The sequence below is a fragment of the Protomyctophum parallelum genome (assembly GCF_964188405.1).
Source record: "Protomyctophum parallelum genome assembly, chromosome: 13".
Classification (NCBI taxonomy): domain Eukaryota; kingdom Metazoa; phylum Chordata; class Actinopteri; order Myctophiformes; family Myctophidae; genus Protomyctophum; species Protomyctophum parallelum.
Window position 1 is genome coordinate 35,186,318 of NC_139708.1, and position 25,145 is coordinate 35,211,462.

At 40.9% G+C, this 25,145-nt stretch overlaps 1 protein-coding gene across 2 annotated transcripts; it reads left to right on the forward strand.

Annotated features, from left to right (window-relative positions):
* The first annotated feature begins 702 nt into the window (after positions 1-702).
* Positions 703-18,263, forward strand: kcnj12b (potassium inwardly rectifying channel subfamily J member 12b). Of its 2 annotated transcripts, none has more exons than XM_083780242.1 (2): positions 703-793; positions 13,313-18,263. In XM_083780242.1, the coding sequence occupies exon 2, from the start codon at positions 13,435-13,437 to the stop codon at positions 14,743-14,745; it is 1,311 nt and encodes a 436-aa protein (XP_083636368.1). In that variant the 5' UTR covers positions 703-793; positions 13,313-13,434; the 3' UTR covers positions 14,746-18,263. The 2 variants fall into 2 exon arrangements, with proteins under 2 accessions (XP_083636368.1, XP_083636367.1); XM_083780241.1 differs by lacking the exon at positions 703-793 and adding an exon at positions 7,913-8,475.
* Positions 18,264-25,145: the final 6,882 nt, after the last annotated feature.

Genomic DNA, 25,145 nt, shown 5'->3' on the forward strand with positions numbered 1-25,145 from the left:
TGAGAGTGCATAAATGTAACTAAGCCAAAATCCGAGTCAATTATTTACATTATTTGTATATAAAACACAGAGTTAAATAACACTGAGAATTTGGTATTACACATAAAAACAAAACCAGGGTCACCTCCGTCTCCATGACTGACCTCACATTTCTCAAAATAGCTAGGGCACATGTACCTCCAGGGACATGCAGCATTGTGCTGGGGATATTTGAAACATAAAATGTGGTAACACTTTCTATAAAGCCCACATCTATGATTGATAGATACAGTAGACAGACAGACAGACAGATGTATTGTACCCTGTGTGAGCACATTCAAGACAAATACAGATAACGATCCGATAAAGGTATCTTTGTAGCGCATTATACTACTATTTTACTTAATCCTCTTTGTGCTGAATAGCAATAGCAATGAATGCCAATGCTGTCTGACTACTGTCCAGTGCAGCACTTGGCCCCAGGTCCATCTTAACCTCACGTCACCACCAGGCTTTCCATCCCGGAGGAAATTACATGGCCTGCGCTCCTGTAAAGGTCTTCATTTGAGACTGTCATGGGCCAGAATATCCTTAGTATTCGTCTAAGGCATCTTGTCTGAAACACGTCCAGGCCATGTGACACATGGCCTGTGTCACTTTCCATGACTCTGCCCCATACAGGGCGTTGCTCTTGAAAATCCTCAACTTTGTTATTGTGCAGATCTTTGATGATCTCCATATGGTTTTCAATATGGCAACGGCTTTGCCTTAAAGAACCTGCTCTGAACATTTGCCCCTGAATCTCCGTCTACAGGTAGGTGAATTCCTGAACCTCCACAGTATTGTATTTAATGATGAGGGGTTGGGCAGATTTGGAGTTTAACTTTATCAGTTTAGTCTTGTCTATGTTGATGTTGAGACCGATCTGTTTGCCAAACGTTACCAAGTCATCTGTTTTACATTGAATGTCCTGGTGGCGATAGGCTAAGAAGGCAATGTTGTCCGCATAATCAATATCCTCAAGAGTTTCTGTGAGTGTCCATGTTATTCCTCTTTTTTTCTTCTTTTTCTTGTATGGTTGCTTTCTTGAGCCAGTCTATGCAGAGCAAGAAAAGTAACTGCATTATGTATACTACTATGGTATATGCATCATTTATTATAGGAGTTTATAATATTGTCTAATATAATATCTACAAAATGTCTTCATAATGTCGATGATGTCCTGTATCAACAGGCATTGTGCTGTAACTTTGATTACAACAATACTTAGAGTTCATCCTAAGGTGCACTCATCCTTTGGCTCACCTTCCTATGCATAACATAGCACCTCATTAAAACGTGACACCCATCCCCTCTTCCTTCCTGGTGCCTTGTGACTCCCCGTGGCCCAGGTTGAGCGTGATAAACCCTCGTCATGTCGGCTCGCACTTCTACAGAGCAATTAAGAACGATGATTCATAGTGCGTATCCATCATAGATATGTACCGGCGAACTCTTCTTTCTTGCTGGGATGGTAAAAACAACATGCTCCCTAATATATAAAACTGCCACTTCACCCTTTGTTATTTTAGCAAACGTGTTTGCTTAGCATTAGAGATGTCCCGATAGTGTATCGGTATCGGGAAAAGTATCGGATCGGCCCTTATTTGTGATATCGGTATCGGTGAATATGCCATTCTACCCACAGATCCGACACAGGGGTAAGGGGTTGACACTATGGCAGGTAAATAAAATGTTGAGACATGTGGAGTTTGCTTTGGAGTTGGCCAAACTGCAAGTGCACATTTGAGTGAGGAGTCTGCTATAAACAAAACACGAGATATATCGGCTAACACAGAAATTGAGGTATCGGGATCGGATCGGAAGCGAAAAAAGTGTATCGGGACATCACTACTTAGCATACATGACATGACACTGACCATGATACGGACATGATACTTTACTGACCTGCCTACCTATAGACGAATCCACGGAGGGCTGAGGTGTACCATTAAGCACAGCTACTTTGTAGATTTGGATTATTACTACAAAACACACTAACCACTTCAGCCCTATATATATTTCGGCCATTTGAAAATAGCACTTTTGCTCAAGTACATTTTGAATACTTCAACTTTTTAATTAAGTAAAACATGTGATTAGGTTTTTTCCCATCACAGACGATCGGTCCAAAAGCCTTTTGGCCAGCCTGTTTGTGTAACCTGGTAATTATTCTATGAATCCTGTTCCTTTACTCAGCCTCTTGAATGTCTAGTAACCTTGTTTTTCCCCACAAATCTTGCCTGCTCATTCCTGTGCTTGAGTCCAGCGTCTGACTCTGAATTCTGACATATTTGCCTGATTCTCTGCCATCTTTTGGCTCTTTGGTGACCGCGGAGAGGAGCGGGGACCTCACAAAAAGGGGGTCAATCTTTTGCGCCCGTTTTTATATACGACAATCTTTAACAGATCTCTGATAAGATAATTGTGAAATGGATTAACATTTCTATAGTTTGTTACATTCATAGCAAGAGAGGCCAAATTAGGTAGACTTTATTAATATAATGTACAAATGTACATCTGTCATCATGATGTGGAGGATACTGTATCTGACAGTGTGCACACTGCATAGGTGTGCACTGTGTGGAACGATAATGTGCATATAAATAATGTCCCCAGTGCCACCGCCTCATGCAATGAGGTACCAGACCTCAATTCACTCATTATTTGAGGGTTTTTTTAAACTTCCTATCCACGTTTCATCAATGAAAAGAAAATGTGGCACTGAGCAGCAACGCCTGAATAAATAAATAAACACATACTCAGTGAAGTGTACACACACACACACACACACACACACACACACACACACACACACACACACACACACACACACACACACACACACACACACACACACACACACACACACACACACACACACACACACACACACACACACACACACACACACACACACACACACACACCTGCGGGGCTGGGTCTGGGTCTAGTCTCTGTTGTGTTGGAAAAACTAATACAGCCATTCCTCAAGACTGATTAGTGCCTGAACACCAGCGGGCACAGGTGCACCTGCTTGCACTGCTAAAATAAGTGGCCCATTTAGCCATGCAAAGATCAATTACGGCTGTCTGTAAGCAGCACAGATGGCGCTCCAATCAGCCACTGTAGTATTGCCTTGCCTGGCTTCCTGCCCTAATATTATGTCTTACATATTCCTTCCCCCCTTCCCTCTCTGTCTCTCTCTATTCTAGTATTCCACTCCATTCTTCCAATTTACCTTGGCATAGGCTATATTGATTCTTATTCATGGTGGGTGATAACTTTATGACGGTATAAGATTATTATTTTTTAAATAGCATATCTACAAGCACACAAATAAATATTGTACCAATGAAAAGTATTAACAAGAGCTTGTGACTATATATAATAACTACATTGGATCCAAAACATGGTTATTTGTTCCCATTTCCTGAAAAGCAACAACAGCGAACGATATGCAAGCACGCACGTACTCGAACACACTGCTTTGTTGAGGGCTAAAGCCGGTGTGTTGAGGTTCACAGGTTCTGGCCCACTTTGTCCTGCTGCATCAGTGGCTTTAAATAACTCACAGAATCTCCCTATTGGCTAGGCTCTAGGTTCACTTATTCTTTACAGCACTGGTTCTCAAAGTTGGGCCATGCAGGGGTCCTTCACAAAATATAGCCGAATGTTGTCAAAATTATTAATAATAATAATTATTATTATTATTAGTATACATAACCTACTTAAAGGCCTGACATCACATGCATACACAGCACGGTATGGCGCACACGCAAGTGCGCACGCATGCACGTGCACACACACGTATACACTTCACACATTACACGCATGCACATTACTATGTAGGTGTATACAGAGTTATGCAAGTTAAGCTCACCTAAATCTGCGTATGTGTCCCTGGTTTGTTATGTGGCTGTTTTCTCCCACCGCCACCCCAGCACCACCAGTGGGCTCTGCTATTAGTTATGTTCCCCATGGGGGGTTGTTATCGTATACCTATCTCCCTGCTCTTAATGGTTAATGATGGTTGTCTGATTGTGCTGAGCAGGGAGAAAAAAAATGTAGCAGAGCCTGAACGCCAAGATGAAATATTATATCCACACTTGTATTCTCATTTGACTGAATACTGTATTCTACACCCCCAACAAACAGTCGCACGCATATGCGCAGTCAGTCACATACATTTATAGTGTGACGGAAGGGAGATTTTCCGAATGGTCTGAGTTTTGCACAAGCACAATCAATTACACACCTGCTGGCAACACAGGTGTGTTCAGCACATGAAGCAGTAACCTGTCTCTTTTCTTAGGCTTTGCTGTTTTTTTGCAAACTCACCACCGACAACAAACTCTGCTCTTAGCCCACTTGTTTCATATTCTGTTAGTTTCACAGGAGGACAGATAAGAGAGCAGATCAGCAGTTCCAATAATGGACTGACCCAGATTCACTAGAGGTCACCACTATGCGAGGATGCTGCAGACGTATGCTGTGTGTAGTACGATGATAAATGAGGGAAAACGAAGCCGTGGAAGCCCTAGGAACGTACAGATGGCTGAAGAATTTAAGGAAAATGTATACCTGAATAACACAGAGTGGAGGAAACATAACCAATGCACCTACTTCCATACAGGTGGACCACATGATACAATTAACCACTTAAGCATCTAAATGATTGCTGTCGGGCAGAAACCTCAATTACCTTTGGTGTTTTTTGATGAAATGAATTCCCTATTTGATCATACTACAGGGTCACATAAAAGCATCATAAGTAGCAGATCCAGTAGCGAGTGTGAAGTGTCATGTTTTGAGCTTGTACATCGGCTACTTTTGCTATACTTTTGAATTTGAAACCTGAAAAGTAGGAACTCTGCCAAAAATGACAAAATTAAATGGAATCTTGTGGATCTAATCCACAAATAGCCGATCTAAGCTTACAATGTGTTGCTTGCGACACATTGTGAGCTTATAGATCTGATATTTTTGGCGAATGTCAAAATAACCAACCTACAGTACAAGCTCACAAGAAGTCACTATTTTGAAGGATTTGGACAAAGATTTTACAATAAACTAGATAAAGTGCCCATCGGCACAGGTCTCCACCAGGGCAGCTCAGGTTGTGGCCTCCTGGTGGCGCTATAATAGGCCAATGTGAAAAGGGTGCCATTTCTTCTTGCCTTGGATGGCAATTGGATGATTTGAGGCTTTTTGTTCAAAACGGGCCAATCCTGCAAACGTTGAAAGCCAATGTTAGCCAATTAGGATGGAAAATGATATATCAGACAGATCCGTCTTGAACACATGACTATAGAGATAGTGTGTAAGCCAATCAGTGTAGAATCTGAGAAATCCAACAGACTCGTCTTGATCACATGACTACAGAGATCATGTGTGAGATTTGGATGAAATCTGTGCGACTAACATAAGCAATGTGTTTTACAGAAATCGGCCTCATGGTGGCGCTATAACCGGCAGATGTGGAGGGATGCAGGGACAATGTTTTTCCATGGCCTCTAGGGAGTGCGCATACATAAGTTGTATACAGATCGATGCAGTTATAGCTAAAACCAGGAATTGGCCTGTTATAGCACTGTTATAGCTGGTAACGGACGGACGGAAGGAGGGACGGAAGGACGGAAGGACACACGGACAGAGTGCAAAACATACTCCAAACATACTCCCCATGCCATCGGCCTGGTGGAGACAATGACATGCTCAAAATTGCAGGTGCCAGGTTGAACTGGCACAATAAAATTAATATTTTTTTCTTTTTTACTTTTTCCATTCCTTTGGAATTTCCCCCCACACCCACCGCTGCCCCCCCCTCTGGGGGTCGCGGTCCCCACTTTGAAAACCTGTGTACTAAAGCCAATATGGAGGATGCATTCTGCTACTTCCTGTCAGACCTTTTCTATTCCATCAACCGGCTGCTCCAGATAGATGACGTAATCCTATCTCAGGTAAGAGAGTATCTTCCCCTTAAGGATCCTGGTGAGTCATGAGCATAAAACCTTTGAAATGACACAAACACACAAAGCTGAGCACAAGTGTGTGTGTGTGCGTGTGTGTGTGTGTGTGTGTGTGTGTGTGTGTGTGTGTGTGTGTGTGTGTGTGTGTGTGTGTGTGTATATGTGAAGTTGTTCACATAAAGGTCACCTAACTTTGCTACTACAGGGAAAAACATGTACATATGATACTCTTTTTACTCTTTGTTTGCTCTTTTTTGCACTCTTTATTCTATCCATTGTTGCTGTTGTTGTCTCCACCAGCCGAAGGCATGGGGGAGAGTATGTTTTGCACTCCGTCCGTCCGTGTGTCCGTCCGTCCGTCCGTCCGTGTGTCCGTCTGTCCGTCCGTCCGTGAGCAGCTAATCTCGGCCACCGTTAACCCGGTCGATGCCAAATTTTGCACACACACTCCCTGGATGCCAACCATGAACCTCTGCCCCAAACTTTCCAGAACGGCCTGTTATAGCGCCACCAGGAGGCCGCTTTGTGCAAAACAAGTTTTTGCACAGTACACCTACAGATTGTGTCCAAACATCACGCAAATTGGTACACAGTCTCTCTAGAGCCATTCAACCAAACCGGTCTTTCAGATTTCTCAGACTCCATCCTGATTGGTTAAGATTGGCTTCCAAAATTCACAGGAGTGCTCAGTTTCAAACAAAATGCTGCAAATCATGAACACATCGCGTGATTTCCGTGAAATTGTGCACCCACATTCCCACTAGGCCGAGGACAAAATGCCACATGAACAATTTCAACTCAGCCTCAAGGTGGCGCTATAACTGGCCCAAAAGAGTTTTTACCTCTAACTGCACGGATCTGTGGATAACTTTGTATGCCAACTCCCTAGAGGCCAAGGAAAAACCTTTGCCTGGAATTATTCACATCTGCTCTTTATAGCGCCACCAGGAGGCTGACATATGTAAAACACATTTTCTATTATTACTCCTTCACATTTTATCCAAATTTCACGCAAATCGGTACACATGATCTCCATAGTCATGTGATCAAGACAGGTTTGTTTGATTTCTCATATTCCATCCTGATTGGCCACGATTGGCTCCTACAGTTTTCAGGAGTAGCAAATGGCCACAACTCCTCAACGCAGCGTCCGATTGCGATGAAACTGTGCACGCATATTCCCACTAAGCTGAGGAAGAATCCTGGTGGAGACCTGTGCCGATTGGCACTTTATCTAGTTACTGTTTGATGTTATGCTGCTGCATTGTCTGAAGGAAGCCAAACTAAAATAAGTTTGACTCTTAAATACCTGTACACAAGATGTAACAATAAAGTACAACCTTGAACCATCACATCATACAGCCTAATAGGCCTATCAAATACCTTATGGTTTTAATAGTATCCTTTTTATCCTGGATTATTATATAGGGGACTGTTAATGCGGGCATCATCTGTTCTCTCAGATGGTGGTACAAGAAATACAATCATCTCCTTATTAGTTGCTGCCCATCCATGCATCATATTGACAGAGTAGGACAGTCCAATTGAGTCAAACTCACTGAAATCCCTTTGCTCAATAATATGACAGTTGCATGTTTAGATGACATTAATATGTCAAGGATGTGTCCTGTTCTCTACTGTACGTATCACCCCAGGACTCATCATCATCATTTATTTAACTCACGACCATGATCACATGGTTTGGAGCACCGTTGATTGCTTTAACCCTGAGCATCAGGTTGCCTCCCTGTGCTAGTGCAACACTCAAGGGGGATATGACGATCTCATAGTCTCCAAATGCCAAGTAGCTACAGTGACAAATTGAAAGGGAGGGGGGGAAAGCATGAGAGTGTGCTGTAGAGAGGAGAGGAGAGCAGAATGCAACAGCTCATGGATGTGGGACAGAGAGGAATCTGCTGCAGAACCAGATCAGATAGCAGAGAGATACTAAAAAAGTGTGAGGCATAAGGAGAAGAGAGAGGAGAGGCGAACGCGAGACTGACGAATGGCCAAGACTCTAAAATAAGCTCTGTGGAATTTAATTTTCAATCGGAGTGGACCCCACAGAGCAAGAGAGATTCTCATAAAATATTGACCTTGAGTAGAAATATCTGCCGTTGCAGAATCAAGTAGTTGTGCCTTCATAGGGGCTGAGATTTCATTTTGGCAACATGGGAGTATGGGACACAGGTCGAGTTGGAAACTGACCTGAGAGGACCTCAAGGTTCTGCCCTCTTCTTCAGGTAGGGTGAAGTGGATGCACTGAAACAAACAGCAGGATAGACATAGACAGACATGAAGGACTTGTGTGGAACAATACCTTTCTACCTGATGTGGACAGAGTGGTTCTACTCATAGGCTACCTGAACAGGAGACATTAGAGGAATATGCTAAGGAAGGACCAAGGAAACCCTCAAGCTCTGGAGTTGGGGGTAATTTGGAAAACAACATTTTACTGATGTCCACAGGAGGGGAATAGCACTAGGTATGTACTGTAAGCTTGTGGTTGTTCTGTAACTGTAAATTCTAATCTAGGCTATACTGTACCTCAGTTAACAACCTGTAGATATCTGTTCCTTTAAGTTCGTTTGTGTCAGAAATAGTTGAGTTTTTGGTGGAATGGCAGCTGGAAATAAAGTGTTCATCTATGTTTCCATGATCACGATTAGGTATGTGATTCAATTGATGAGGTTTTATTGATACCAAGGCAATTCCATATTCTGCTTATTGGTCTGATTCTTTAATGATTCCCTTACTGATTCCTGAATCCTGATCGATATTCACTGTGGAAATACAGTACACCTATACTGCTGTGTTTACCAGTTTTATCATCTCTGAGCTGGAACCCAGTGTGGAAATGATTCCTTTTCAACAGTGTAGACAGTATAGACACATGCCGTCTTTATTTTGCAATGAGCAATTGTCAGAAAAACATGTTGGCATTGATGGAATTTATAAGTTCAAATATAATGTGTATCAGAGTTAAATATTTAAATTATTATACAGAAGATCTAAATTACTATAGGCCTAACTATTCCGGTTCTTGAAACCCATTCCTAATTAAAACATTCTGCCACAGAGTGTGGAAAAGGAGTCCCACAGAATGTTATGATAGATTCAATTCTTCTTCTTATTGTCTCTGCCAAGCCGAAGACTGTTGTTTTGTCTCCAAGCCGGAGACTATGTTTTCACCCCACTCCATCCATCCATGTATGTGTGTGCGCTCACTGCGCATGTCTTTCCTGCTGTCTGTGTACAGCTAACCTCTGGCATATTTTCATATTACTCCTACAGATTTTGTACAAGCATCACACCAATCGTTAAACATTATTTCTATAGTCATGTGATCAATACGGATCTGTCAAATCTTTCATATTCCTGATTAACTATGATTGGCTTCCAAAGTTTGTGGGGGTGGCTCAGTAATGTGTGCCCGGTTGCTGGGAGACTTTGCATGCACATTCCCATTAAGCCGAGGAAGAACACCCATCCCATTCTTTATCTCGCCATGCTGGCGCTACAACAGCCCATTTCACGTTTTGGCCTATAACTTATAAAGACAGTAGAGATAAGAAACCTCAGAGACATGTAAGATATGATACGATGGGGTCCTTGTAAAGAGGATAATATGGTCAGTGCACCCACCGTCGGAGCCACCAAGCACCCCAGAATGTTAAGATATTAATATCCCTCATACACTCCATGTCCTGCTTCCTAGCAACCAGAGCATTTAGAGCTGCTGAGTAAAAAAAAAGAGAAAGGGAAAAAAAATGACAATGTCAAAAAAACGAAAACAACTCAAATTTGATGTATAACAACTAAATAAATGATGGATTGGTTGGACCTATACGGAATTCACCTGAACGTGACATGTTTGACCTGTCACACAGATTGTCTAGATTGTGCCTGACATTCATGGTGTCCGAGCTCCTGGCTAACATTTGGAATGGCATTATTTACATGGTGGCAGAGGATCATCATGTTAATTTCTCATGTTGTTGTTGTTGTTTTTATATGTTATAAGTTACCACGTTAAAATGTGATACGTGTCACGTTACGTACCCAATGGTACATGTGCCCCATACACTAGTGGTTCTCTGACTCCCCAAAATAATCATATTTTAACTGGGGACCTCCCACCCTGACAAGCAAGTAATGTAGGAGTTGAGACATTCCATTTTCGGTTCCCACGGATAGATATTCTGAAAATAGCCGCTCTACAAGCTCACAACGCCTTGGGGCAGCGGTGGCCGAACGGTTTGCGGAGCGGTCTTGATATCGGAAGGTCGCTAGTTCGTATCCCCGGACCGGCACGTTAAAATTACCACCGCTGAAGTGCCCTTGAGCAAGGCATTGAACCCCTACCATGAAATGTTCTATTAGCAGGGCCTGGCTGTAAACAAGTTCTTGAGCTTAGTCCAGTTACCCTGGGTAAACATAGTAACTTTGCTTTGCTTTGCTTTTACCAAGTGAGGCTTGGTGAGCTTTTAGATGTAGTCTTGTAGTCTTTTTTGCCTCTTTCTTATATTATCAGGTCGGTCCCAACTCCCGACCCACAGGTTGAGAACCACTGCCCTACACTAGCTCACCTCATGTACTACCATGTTGACTTAAAATGATGTACTGTATGTCATTTACAAAGACTGATTTTGTTTACTTGTAAATATTTTAATACAGCTATAGTGTAAAGGTATTTTATTTACTGCTACTAAAAAAGCAGACAACCAAACACCCTGGATTTTACTGTGATTATGACACTGTGTTTGACAGTCTCGATCACAGCTTTTACTGAAGGATAAGGAAGTCGATTTGAGAGCTGTCTGGATAAGGAGCACTTTTTGCTGTTCAGTAAAGTGGGGTGACTGATTGCTCAGCCAGTTAGTGCACTGACCATATTGCCTGAAACCTAGTACTGTATCTCCATATTTCATCTTTGAAGTACAGTAGTGAAAAGTGCAGATCTACAAGCTTGTAAAGCTTAAAATGTTCTTTTTTGTAATCATGCCTTGAAAGGTTTTCACCTATATAATTACTTGCCAAGAATAGTGATGCCAAGTTGAAAATGGTGACATGGGTCTCATACAGTTTTAACCAATTAAAATGATTAACATTGCGGCTAAATATGGTTGATATGGCGTTGCCAGCATGGAAAATACCGATTTTGCACATAGGCCTCTTACTAGTTTCTGCCCAACACTGACGATATGCTCCTTGTGAGTCGCGAGGAGGACCCTAGTTCAAATCGAACTCCAGTCACATCTTGCATGTCCACTTTCTCTCCAGTCGCTCTACAATCTCCTAGCCTTGAGTCTATATGGATGTCAATCCTGTCATGGTTTATGCATATACCTGAATCCCTGCCTGCCGCTATAAGCATAGTGCTAAACTTTGACCTTGGACCTTGACCTTCAATGAAGTGCCAAGAAAACGATTTTCCATTGACATAAAAAAAGCACTAATGTTCAAGCTTTTAACACATTCCACAATATAGATCAGTGGTCCTTGAGGGGGTTCCAGGTGGTCCCCCCAGTTAAATGATGGAGAGTTGGAAACCAAATGGACCCTTATAGATCTTTAACTCATGAGAGCGTAAAATGAAACCAAATTAACCCTTATGGGTCCATTTGGTTTCATTGTATGCTTTCAAGAGTTAGATTATTATTAAACATCTGCATTAGGTAATTTACATGAAGTCTACACAATTAGAGAATGTAGAAGAATTGCTATTTTGATCGTTTGCCTGCCTGTTCTCTCCTATGTTACCACATCAATACAGCATAGAATTGTGGACAAAATCTTAACCAACATTCACAAAATATGATACGTTTTTGGGTCTGGGAGGCTAAATGCTGAATAATAATGGACCTTGATATGAAAAAGGTCGAAAACCACTGATATAGATAACGTCAGAATGAACCACCATGATCATGGTGAAATACGTACAGTAGCTCTCATTTATATGAAAGGGCTAATCTTAGAACTGAATTACTAATACATCTCACTGCCAGATTTAGAATGAGCTGACAGTATCTGATGGATTCCTTAACGTCCAAAATGTTCCTTCATATCATAATGCTTAAATGTTTTATTATAGCGGTTTTAAATGGCTTGTTGTTGACATGCTGTACAAATGAGCTGGCATTGCCTTGCAACACAAAACAGAATCCAATCTTTCTGGGTCTAAACATTCCCTCAGTAAGATACATTTCAAGGTCAGAGTTGATGACACAGTAATCTCTAGCAAAGAAGAGGTTACCTATTTCGGCTATATTCTTGACAACAACCTGACAGGTGAAAGAAAGTATGGCAACAAAGGTGGAAAAAAGTAAATCAAGATGTTTGGGCAGAATTTCCTCCTTTGTCAACAAAAGCGCTCTCAGGACTATTGCTGGAGCCCTCTCATCCACTTTGACTATGCTTGCACCTCCTGGTTCTCCAACATCTCAATGTCGCAAAAAATAACTATATGTTTCAAACCTCGAATTGAACGAATTCGACTATTTCTCTGCATGGCCGGGGCACATTATTTCCAACACATTTTGCCGGCCTAGGATGGGGCTCACAGAAGACAGAGTTAACCAATTAAACATGGAATTGGCTTTCAAAATAGTCAATACCACTTTTCCCTCAATGCCTAAATAACTGAGCGACACCCACAGCCACAATACTAGAGGGAGTGTCAGCAATGACCTGGCAGCACCCACTTATAGAACAAACATTTTGTGAATTTTCCTTCTACAGCACTGCCTGCCAAATGTGGAATGCCCTGATCCCATTCCTTAAAAATGTGGTTCACTGGCTTACTTTAAACCAGGCCTAAAACTGCAGACCAAAGGGGGAGGTAAATTATCACTTCTGAGGTGATCACACCTGCCCCCCTCCCTCTTTTGTTCTACTCTGTACATAGTGTTTTATATTTGTGATATTGAATTTTGGTGTTATTTTTATATTTTGTTGATGAATTGAAGACATAGGACCTCAATAGAAACAAGGACTTTTTTGTGCAAATCCTTTTAGACTAAGTGTATGACTGTACTATACTCATTGTTTGCATTTAAGATTTTCTGTCTAATAAAGTATTCTAATAAAAGATCTTCTGTTCTTCTAATTATTAATATGGAGGGTATATACAAAATTAGTGTCAAAATGAGTTTATTGTCGTTTAATGCAATCAGATAGGACTTTTCTCTTTGAATGTTTGGGCTGTCAAGGCCAGAAAGTAGTTTTTTGCCACTCAGTAGGCGAGTATGATGATAATGTCACACACATAACCTCCATTATGCATTGTGTGCTAATATTTCTCTTTCTTCTTTTCCACACAGGGAACTGCAGGTGTGCCTGTCACAACTCTACCAGATTGTTTTTGGAAGGAGCTGGTTATTTCCTGTAAAGCCGGTCCTAACTGCATGAGACAGAGACTCACTTGGCTGTGCCTGACTGAGGCATGAGTGTGGGAAAGGTCAGTCGGTACAGCGTTGTGTGTGGTGAGGAACAAGGCCTACGACTTAGTACCATGCCTGCTGTGGGCAACAGCTTTGGCAATGGCAAAATTCAAACGCGACGAAGATGCCATAGCCGGTTCGTCAATAAAACAGGACAATGCAACATCCACTTCACAAACATGGATGAAAAGCCGCTACGGTACATATCTGACATCTTCACAACCTGCGTGGACATCCGCTGGAGGTTTATGTTGCTGTTGTTCAGCCTGGCGTTTGTGGTGTCCTGGCTCGCATTTGGCCTGGCATTCTACGTCATAGGCCTCATACACGGCGACATGGTCAAACGTGCAGAGGATGACAGCTTCATGCCTTGTGTGCTGCAAGTGAACACCTTTACGGCAGCTTTCCTGTTCTCCATTGAAACACAGACGACCATTGGGTATGGCGCCCGCTGCGTGACGGAGGAATGTCCTGCTGCGGTCTTCATGTTGGTGTTTCAGTCCATCGCGGGGTGCATTATCGACGCTTTCATGATCGGAGCTATTTTGACTAAGATGGCACGTCCAAAGAAGCGTGCGGAGACTCTGCTGTTCAGCAGTCACGCAGTTATTGCCATGAGGGACGGAAAGCTGTGTTTCATGTTCAGGGTTGGTAATCTAAGGAAGAGCCACCTTGTGGAAGCTCATGTCCGGGCCCAGATGGTTAAGCCCCGCATCACAGAAGAAGGCGAGTACATCCCCTTTGACCAGATCGACATGAACGTAGGCTATGACAATGGTTTCGACCGACTCTTCCTTGTCACCCCCGTAATCATCGTACATGAGATTGACGAGGAAAGCCCACTATTTGGCATCAGCAAGCAGGACTTGGAGTTGTCTGACTTTGAGATCGTCATCATATTGGAAGGTATGGTGGAAGCCACGGCCATGACGATGCAAGCGCGCAGTTCCTACCTGTCCTCAGAGATCCAGTGGGGTCACCGCTTTGAGCCAGTTGTCTTTGAGGAGAAGCGGCATTACGTGGTGGATTACACATACTTCGACAAGACTTATGAAGTGCCATCCACGCCGCGGTGCAGCGCCAAGGACATGGAAGAGAGAAAGTTCCCAACATCCAGCGCAAACTCATTCTGCTACGAGAACGAGCTTGCCATCAACAGCAGGGACGAGGAAGAGGAGGAAGAGGAAGGAACTGCAGCAGCAGCAGCAGCAGCACCAAAGGTGGAAGACAGGAAATTCTTGCCAGAGTTAACGAGTGAGTTGGTCACTTCCAGACAAGATCAAAAGCCCCACGGTGAAGAATCAGACATATGATCTGACCTTTGGGTGTTGCTTTTCTTAGGTCTGTTGACTGTTGTTTGCTGACGCTGTGAAGTGCAGCTGTCATGTGAAGACGTACAGTTTACAGTGGAAAATGAGTGCCATTCTACAGCCATGAGGACACTGCTGGGACAGGCGCTCCGCTTTGCCAGGCAACGAGGAGAGACTGGCAGAAACGAGGAGACTGGCAGAAATGTTCATTTGTAATGCTTTTGTCTTGCATAAGGTGGTTAACAAGCTTTGTTAAATGCAGGCAAAACTACTATATTTCAACTATACATTTTCAAACGGCATGAAAATAGCATAGCATTGAATCAACATTTTGAAGTTTTGAATGATTTTGACAGAATTCTGGATAAGTCTTATTCACAAATGCAATGCAGTATGGAAAGTAGAAAAGCAATGGGTTCTTACACCAGGACAATAAATGTCCTAGATGAATAGATGACTACGATCTTAATTATAAAATATTGCCACTCAAATATGCACAAACAATGGCAATATACAGTACAGGTGGCAATGGTCTGGCTCATCTCACTATATACTGATTGCTGACACAGAATGCACTTAAGAAAGGGATACATGTGAAATTATATTATACATTATTTTACAAAGTAGAAAATACTCTGAGTGTTGCTTTCTGTGCAATTTATAAAAGTGAAAGAAAAATGTACATAGATGAGCCAGCTGCTGCACATGAACACATTTAAAGTATGAAGTATACGTAGATAGATCAATAAAGAATACTGTGGGTAACTTCACTGTAGAAGAACTAACACGAAGAAAGCACTCTTCTACTGTAGATGATTTAACAATAACCATATAATTAACAAACCAGATGAACATATCAACGCAATGGAGCCTTCATCAGAGTCCAAACAATTGTGGCATGGACACAGACTTTAACTTTAACTGAGCTTCACCTGAGTTCCTTATCGGTGGCGATCAGTTGGAAGTGGATGAACAAAGATACTGACTACAACACTTTAACTAATTTTCAGGTTAAAATTATGTGCAGTGAGTGACTTACTGACTTGACATTTGGCAGGCTCCCAGAGGAAACAGAAGCGTCTTACTAATCCAATCCCAAAATTAAGTCCAGTCACAAACTAGACTGTTGAATGACAGAATGAACATTAAAACTGTGATGCAGCTGTGCTCTGTCTGAGATCAAAGCACCACTCTAAATCATAATCCAAATGTTAGAAAGAGGGAGGCTCCACCAGCACACAATAAGAAATAAATGATCAAATAAAGAAAAGCACCAGTAGCATGACTACTGTAGAGAAATTGTGGATGAATCTCGCAAGTGCAACTATAGAATCTTTGCCTACATGTAGTCAGACCTACTACTGTATACAGTATGTAAGCACTAAGCACTGCAGCAGCAGAACGGAATTGCACTTTGATTACAAGAATAAAGTTGGGGGTCCCCAGCCAAATGTATGATAGTCAGGACTCAGGAGCCAAATTGACCTACTGTATAACTCCAGTCTGTACATAAATGTATATTTGTACACTCTCAGAGTTAGATTAACAAACATTGATAATTTTACAATGTTGATTGGGGTTGCAGAGATAAAAATGAGGGTTCATGGTCTAATGCATGCCAAAATGGGTGTCCTTGATTAAAATGGTTGAGTTACTTCTGTGTAGCTGTAAAACATCTTCTCTTACGCTGTTGTCTTTTCAAATGGGGGTCCACAGCCAAATATATATCAATTTGGGGGTCCTTGGCATGAGAAGGTTTGAGAACCACTGTTCTATTCAAAGTGAAATCAACAGTAATGGCCTTACTGTCTGTCTGGCCTGGATGATAACAAGTAAGCATCGCACAGAGGCATCATGGGAGGTTCAAATGCAATGATCTCTAGGGAAGGGTAGCATTAATTATTATTAATTTAGTCTAGTTTATTGCTGTTTAATCCCATTGCCTTTAATTTATCAGTGTTGTATTACAATTAATGTATTGTTATGAAGAGTTAGATTTAAATAATAAAGTATATTAGCGGTACTACTATTGCAAACTGTGCAGAAGCATGCTACAAACACTTAATATGGGACTTAATATGAGACATACCCTACTATTGTTTAGTCTGTACTTGGAGATTTTTTATTAGAGAAGAAATTCCATACAAGAAATTTGTGACAATACACACACAATGGAAATGACAAATAGAATCATTTGCTCAATCATTATTGTAATCATCTTCAACAAGAAAGTGAATTGTTTTCATGTGAGTTATCTGCATATACACTATGTGGCTAAAAAGCTAAGTATAAATGATTGTATGTTCTATACTTTGGGTAGTAGTAAACAGGATTCTCAAGATTCATAATTATTCCAGAGTGATGGAACAGTTTCTTCCTCTTGCACTTATATTTCATTTGTACAATGATCTCTACTTATATTGTGTTGTTCCAGCCTGTGCACTATTGGGTAGATTCATAAGTATTAAGTATTATTGGACACTTAAATTACTTACTATGTACAATACATATTCTACCAACACTTTGATAATGTGAGCATACTGCTGCAGTAATTCTACCCTGAAATACATCTGTGATGGGATACAGTATATCTCTGCTGTCGGGAGGAAACCTCTTAACTCCAAAATCTTCATTTTTCAGGAAATGGAGAAACAAATTTTACATTTTTCAGAAATGAAAAGAAGAAAACCTTATGTTTTTGAAACAAAGCAATACTGCCTCATCAAAGTTGGTATTGTGACTTTGTATATTATCAGATACTTGCAGGTGTCATTATAATATCGCCACTTTACCCGCATACAGCTCAAGTGGAGTTAGGTGGTTTTCTCTGTCAAGATCAATGACAGAAAAAACCTCCAACCTTAACTCCACTGACAATGGATTTTTAAGTTTGATTATCACACATGCACGCGCACACACGAAAAAATTGTTATGAGGTTTCCTCCCGATAGCAACGATATACAATATATACGATATATATACATTTTTCCAAAAATAGTAGCCTTATATTTAAGGTCAGGAACTGTACCACTGTCTCAAAATGACTTATTTTCTACCAGATGAATGTGTTCTTTAAAATGTTAAATATGCTTTGGATAACAGACTGTGGTTGCAATGCCAATATGCACAACCAGCCTCCGCTTCCAGTATTACAGGCTATCTTTGTACAACAAAATGTATTCTTAATTTTCCCTTATCTCACCTTTGATAAAGGTACTATATCAAGTCACATGTGCAAATCAAGTTAATGAGATACAGTAACCCTCTTTTCCCGAGTGACTGAAATGGCATCAGGCATGATGATGATGATTTGACTTCTAAGAACTGTCTTCCATTGATGCCAGTTGGAGAACCCATGACCAGGTATGGCCAGTTGTAACCAGTTATAACAAAGTATAATCAGGTATGACAACGTGCAACTTATTTTCTCCTCACAGTCTATGGTTTCTTTTATGTGAGAGTCTAACTAAACTGATATTTAAATATCAAGTAAATAATCGAAATAAAACATGCAATACTGACCAATTGTTGTCTTTTTTTCTTGGTAAAGCAAGAAAACAATACAAAATACAAACAAAACAAATTTGCTGAATAATTAAGAAATAATACACAAGAGCCCATGGTAGATCGTATATCAGCTACACCTACAGGTGCTGTAAATGCCCATAGCCCTCACATGTAGCGGCTTTTATAACACAGTTACTAACAATAGACCTTTTTCATAGCAGTCATAGCTAAACACAGGTGCTACTAATTAAGCTCCTGTTCCATTCGGGTCAAACAGAGTCATGGTACTGCTACTGTGCATGGTGGCTCACTGGAAAAACACAAGGGAATAGAACCTTAATTAAAATCATGGTAACACCTGTGTTTACACTACAATTCCATGTGAATATGGCTGCCATGAAAAAGAGCTATATATAGCATAATAGCAACCAAATCCGCACACAAAACTGACCAAACATGTTGCTGAGACATTTCAGCCTCCTCGATTTGATAAACAGAACAGACTGGATAGTACTGGTAGTTTAAGGCTGTGGGATTCTGTGAGATGGTGTCTGGTTGAGGTTTCTTCTTTCACTCTTCTTTCAGTCTCATGCAATGTATCAGCAATGTGGATTATTGCCAAGTCATTTCTAAGTACATAAATTACTTGGCTGTCTCTCCCTGATTCCACTCTCCCCGTGACCTTGAATATTATTAGTAGTAGTAGTAGTAGTAGTAGTAGTAGCAGCCAGCAGCAGTAGTACAGTAATAGTAGTAGTAGTAGTAGTAGTAGTAGTAGTAGTAGTAGCAGTAGGCCTATATCTATAAGTACAACTATCAGCATATTGTAGTGTATGGCCCAATTCCTATCATTGGTAGCCAAAGAGAGTTCTTGGCTTCTGTAAGAATTCAACCTGAACATCAAACAAGCAAACAACTTTGAAATGCTACACCGCTGTACATGAAGAGATTCAGATTCAACTAGTTTCAGTGTTTTGAATCAATCTACTACGTAACTAAACTATTAGCTTCTTTGTTTTAAAGCGCAAATAACATGCATTTTAAAACTGCTTTTAATATTTAATAATCATATTGTCTATGTCCCTCAAAGTTATTTCTAATGGTTTGAGCCTCAATCACCACTCTGATATAACCATGCCTTGTTAATTGTCTCCACCAGGCCGAAGGCATGGGGAGAGAGTATGTTTTGCACTCCGTCCGTCCGTCCGTCCGTCCGTCCGTCCGTCCGTGTGTGTGTGTGTGTGTCCGTGTGTGTGTCCGTCCGTGACCAGCTAATCTCGGCCACCGTTAACACGGTCAATGCCACATTTTGCACACACACTCCCTGGATGCCAACGATGAACCTCTGCCCCAAACTTTCCAGAACGGCCTGTTATAGCGCCACCAGGAGGCCGCTTTGTGCAAAACAAGTTTTTGCACAGTACACCTACAGATTTTGTCCAAACATCGCGCAAATTGGTACACAGTCTCTCTAGAGCCATTCAACGAAACCGGTCTTTCAGATTTCTCAGACTCCATCCTGATTGGTTAAGATTGGCTTCCAAAGTTCACAGGAGTGCTCAGTTTCAAACAAAATGCTGCAAATCATGAACACATCGCGTGATTTCCGTGAAATTGTGCACCCACATTCCCACTAGGCCGAGGACGAAATGCCACATGAACAATTTCAACTCAGCCTCAAGGTGGCGCTATAACTGGCCGAAAAGTGTTTTTACCTCTAACTGCACGGATCTGTGGATAACTTTGTATGCCAACTCCCTAGAGGCCAAGGAAAAACCTTTGCCTGGAATTTTTCACATTTGCTCATCCTGGTGGAGACCTGTGCCCAGAAGGGCACTTTTTTTAGTTCTTTCTGGACTTTGAAAGCAGTTTTAGCTGCAGTACCACACTGTCCTGAGGTGGAGAGGGTGCTGATATGCAGATTATTTAATATTTGAATCATTATAATACTCATGCTAGATAAAACCAGGCTTGTTTCCATTCCATGCCAGCTTGGAAAATCAACAATGGTGGACATTGTAAACAAAGTGGAAATGCAAATTTGCAACTGAAGACTGAAGAAAAGGAGGAATTATACAAAGTAGGGTGACATTGATGACATCACGATGAGGCCAAAATCAGTCGAGCTGTTTCTGAGAGCAATTTCCATTAAAACACCCATATGACATGAAGGCCTGATTGTTCAAAATTGGTTATTTGTGGGGATAGAAAACACACATGGGAGCCCCAAAAACACAAAAGAAATTGAAAAAGTTGAATTTTATGTTATAGGTCCTTTAAAGCTTTTATGATTCACTTGTTATGAACTGCCTTTTGCTTTAAAGGTTTACTCACTTCATATGTTTAAGTAGTTATTATGGAGCCGGAAACATCCCCAGCTGAGCACTGAGAGTTGCTCCTAGCCTCCTACCTCAAGCCTGGCCGACACACATATTTAGTTTATTACGAGAGACACCGACACAAACAAACATGTGACAACTGGAGAACTTCCTGCTGGTTTACAAAGAGGCTATTTACTACTACACATCTCAGTCCAGTAAATCCAATGACAGCTACTGGTTAGTATTATTAAACTGACAACTGAAAAGCCTGGAGGGAGAGGCCTTTGTCCTTTAACCCCTTATGAGCCAGAACACAGCCCAAGGGCCTTCCGAGGATATTAAGGACTTTTAAAAAGACAGGATCTATGCAGGCTGTACAGTTACTGATTTCGCTAGCCATAGGCAGGGGTTAGTTAGTATTGCTTTCAGAATACTAAAATATTAATAATGCAATTTAAGAAATGTACTGTTTGAGATGTGCAGGAATCTGCCAGGGTGATTATTTTAGCAAGAATATACAGCACCTTTCATTATTATACAAAGATCCTGTCACTGAAAGATAGTATAGCAATGCCATAACAAACAGACATTCTTTATTGAGGGGCGCTAGCACCTCCTATGTCCAGCTTTGAGTGTTTGTGTAAACACAAACATTGTCCTAACACACAGGTGTGATTTTTATATCACAGGTGGACATGGATTTTAAAAATAAATAGACATTCGGACCAAAATTAAAATAAGGCAGTAAGAAGATTAGTAAGGAGATTTACGAGTAAGGAGATTGCCATGTATGAATCAATCAAGAAATGTTTATATAACACTGATATAGCTTAAATAGGGACATCTGAATTAATTCTGTTAGTAAGAGACTATTAGCAGGTCCAGTTTATGGGCATGGATGGCATGGATAATTTGGATATACCTCCTTGATAGGCACCTCTCTATTACCCTCATGTGGATGTGGTGGTGTATGAACTGGTGTAAAGTGTGGTAATCACTCAGCACATTCAACCACTTAGTCACTCAGTGGATTTTCTTCTGCATAATAGTGGTCAGAATCATGACTGTATATTGACATGAGACAGCCAACCAACTCTGTCCTAGGCTGCCATTATGGATATAGCCTCCCATATAGTCACATGTCATAGAGGATAGAGCATTTGTTCAGATCAGTGCCAACAATGATCAGCTAGCTCCCTCTAAACTAGGGGGCTTTCAACAGATTTTGATCCAGGCACCACCATCCTGACTAAGAGCAACCTCTGGACCACCACTATTGTGTTGGGTGGGTCTATCATAGACTAGCTCTGATCCATAGCTCTAAAGGCATTAGAGCTATGGACCAGAGCTAATCATAGACCTAACTGACACAAGTGTCAAGTAGGTAGTGGTGGGGTTCATACACCATTCCATGGGTTAAGATTAGGTTGTTGTTGTTGTTTTTTCTTCCTAATTACTTGCGCAAGCAGAGCGCGCAAGTAATGTTTTCGCCCGGTCTCTTCCGCCGTGACAGCTGTCCCGCCATTCGATGTTTATGCAGAAAAACATCAAATCTGTGCCTGTTTTGCTGGGACCACAAATTACCATATTTCTTACGTCATCATTTAGAGCTAGTCATACGTATACTATATACATAATCAGTAAAAATAAAATAGCAAATTGTGCCTGATCTGCTGGTACCAGAGTACGTGGTGTGTATATGTATGACTAGCTCTTAATGATGACGTAAGAAATATGGTCATTTGTGGTCATTTGGTCCCAGCAAACCAGGCACAGATTTGCTGTTTTCTTGCATAAACATCAAATGGCGGGACAGCTGTCACGGTTTTTGGCGCAAAGTAACCACAGTATACCGCTAATCAACTTACAACTACACACTTTATACAGTATAGAGTATAGAGTATATATGTATACGTATATAGTATATGCCTATATACTATATATATATACTATATATATTTCTTACGTCATCATTTAGAGCTAGTCATACGTATACTATATACATAATCAGTCAAAATAAAATAGCAAATTGTGCCTGATCTGCTGGGACCAGAGTACGTGGTGTGTGTATATGTATGACTAGCTCTTAATGATGACGTAAGAAATATGGTCATTTGTGGTCATTTGGTCCCAGCAAACCAGGCACAGATTTGCTGTTTTCTTGCATAAACATCAAATGGCGGGACAGCTGTCAGGGTTTTTGGCGCAAAGTAACCACAGTATACCGCTAATCAACTTACAACTACACACTTTATACAGTATAGAGTATAGAGTATATATGTATACGTATATAGTATATGCCTATATACTATATATATTTCTTACGTCATCATTTACAGCTAGTCATACGTATACTATATACATAATCAGTAAAAATAAAATAGCAAATTGTGCCTGATCTGCTGGGACCAGAGTACGTGGTGTGTATATGTATGATAAACATAAACACATAAACATCAAATGGCGGGACAGCTGTCACGGTTTTTGGCGCAAAGTAACCACAGTATACCGCTAATCAACTTACAACTACACACTCTATATAGTATATATGTATACGTATATAGTATATGCCTATATACTATATATATACTATATATAGTATATGCCTGCTTTGCTGGGACCAAACGACCACATATGACCATATCTCTTACGTCATCATTTAGAGCTAGTCATACGTATACTATATACATAATCAGTAAAAATAAAAAAGCAAGTTGTGCCTGATCTGCTGGGACCAGAGTACGTGGTGTGTATATGTATGACTAGCTCTTCACCCAAACTTATATAGATAGAAACTTGAATCATACTTAATAATACTAGGTGTTTATATGCATAAAGTAGGTAGGTAGCAAATAGTTACATCTAAAAATTATACATTTCAAACGTTCCTTCACAGAGATACTGAGATTTGACAGTTTACAGCGGTCGAAAGGACTTGCGCGCTCTGCTTGCGCACTAGTTGGCCATTTATGGCCTACTAGTGTGCAACAAGCAAGTATGCACTCGACAGAGTGCAGTTCTAGTTACTCACTAAGGCTCCATTCATGAGCTGGATTTTTTTTTTCAAAAGGTACACTTTTTATTGGATACAGCAGCCACATTTGAATGCATCAACTATTTTTCAGAAAGAAGGAAAAAAAGAAAGAAAGAAAGAAAGAAAGAAAGAAAGAAAGAAAGAAAGAAAGAAAGGCCTACATACAGGAAGGCCCACATGTAGAGACATTCTTTGTCACCATGCCAGTCATGAACCAATTAAATACAGCCACCCTGTCACAATAAGTCACAACGAACTCAGCAACCACAACACAACACAACACAACACAACACAACACAAACATAACCTGTTTATCAGTCTTCAATTGAACATTTGGAATCGTTGGCTGAACGTCATAGCCCATAACCTCTAGCTCGAAGCAAAAGGAAATAGCTACCGGTAATTCACTCATAGGATTATTGAAGTGATCAAGAACCACATACACATACTGTTGTCTGTTACAACTCACATGCCTTCAACGGCAGAGAACACAACATACAAATTGTAGATTCACATCAGCATTCAATTCCAGAGCCACAAACAGTTACTGAACATGTTTCATTGCCACCCAGTCATTGGGTCCCAAAATGACAATGGAGGTTATTGCAACTCTAGATTCATCCCATTATAAAATAAATCTAGAGTTGCAAATTGCGGACTAATAGTACACCTGCTTGAATCAGACTAGTATACACACAGCATACAACACAAGCAGCAAAGAATCAAAAAACAAAGTCCCTACCTTGAGCTGTGCATTCTGGTGTAGTGCAGTGGTCAGGGATTTAGGGCAGGCTCTAGGGTCCAGCATTCACAGCATGTCACAGGAGAATGACTGAGAAAGAAGCTGTGCTTGGGGGTATGGGGTCATCATGTACCTGTGGAGCAGGTTGAGAGAGACACCATATAATAATAATAATTTCCATGGTACACACACAGACACACAAAGCTGGGAATAGGAGGGGCTAGCGCCCCACAAAAAGAAATAAAGCGATCTGACCAAAAGCCACATACAGTGTACACTGTCACAACTCACTAGCAACAACAGACAAACATACACAGCCAGCCTGTATACATACTGTATACTGCATCCTTCCGGTTACAACATATTATACAGCCTACTGAGCCTAGTAGTATAATAAATATAGCCTATTATATGCTGTCACAACCCAGCCTACTATATGTAGGTGTACAATACATTAGCTCTGGTCCATAGCGTTAGGAGGAAGCTAGGAGACATCCTCCTAACACTATGGACCATAGCTGGGTGTGCATATACGTAATGTTAGTTTTATATCGGATAAATAATAAATTTTAGGAAGGAATAAGCTGTGGGGATTTTGGAGTTTGGACATGCCTGGACCTGTATGCCTTGAAATAAATTGAGATAGAAATCTAGATGTGCAATTCAGGTTGTAACACGTTAGTTACTTTCAATTAAATCATCCTTCGTAAACAGTTAAGAATGAAGTTTCATACAAGCTTTGGTGTTGTGCCTGTGACACCCAAAACAAACCTTTGTCTGTATATTTATTCTACCAGTA

Bases quoted from the DNA above. Each gene is read 5' to 3' on its own strand.
- kcnj12b (XM_083780242.1), top strand. From the start codon at position 13,435: ATGAGTGTGGGAAAGGTCAGTCGGTACAGCGTTGTGTGTGGTGAGGAA.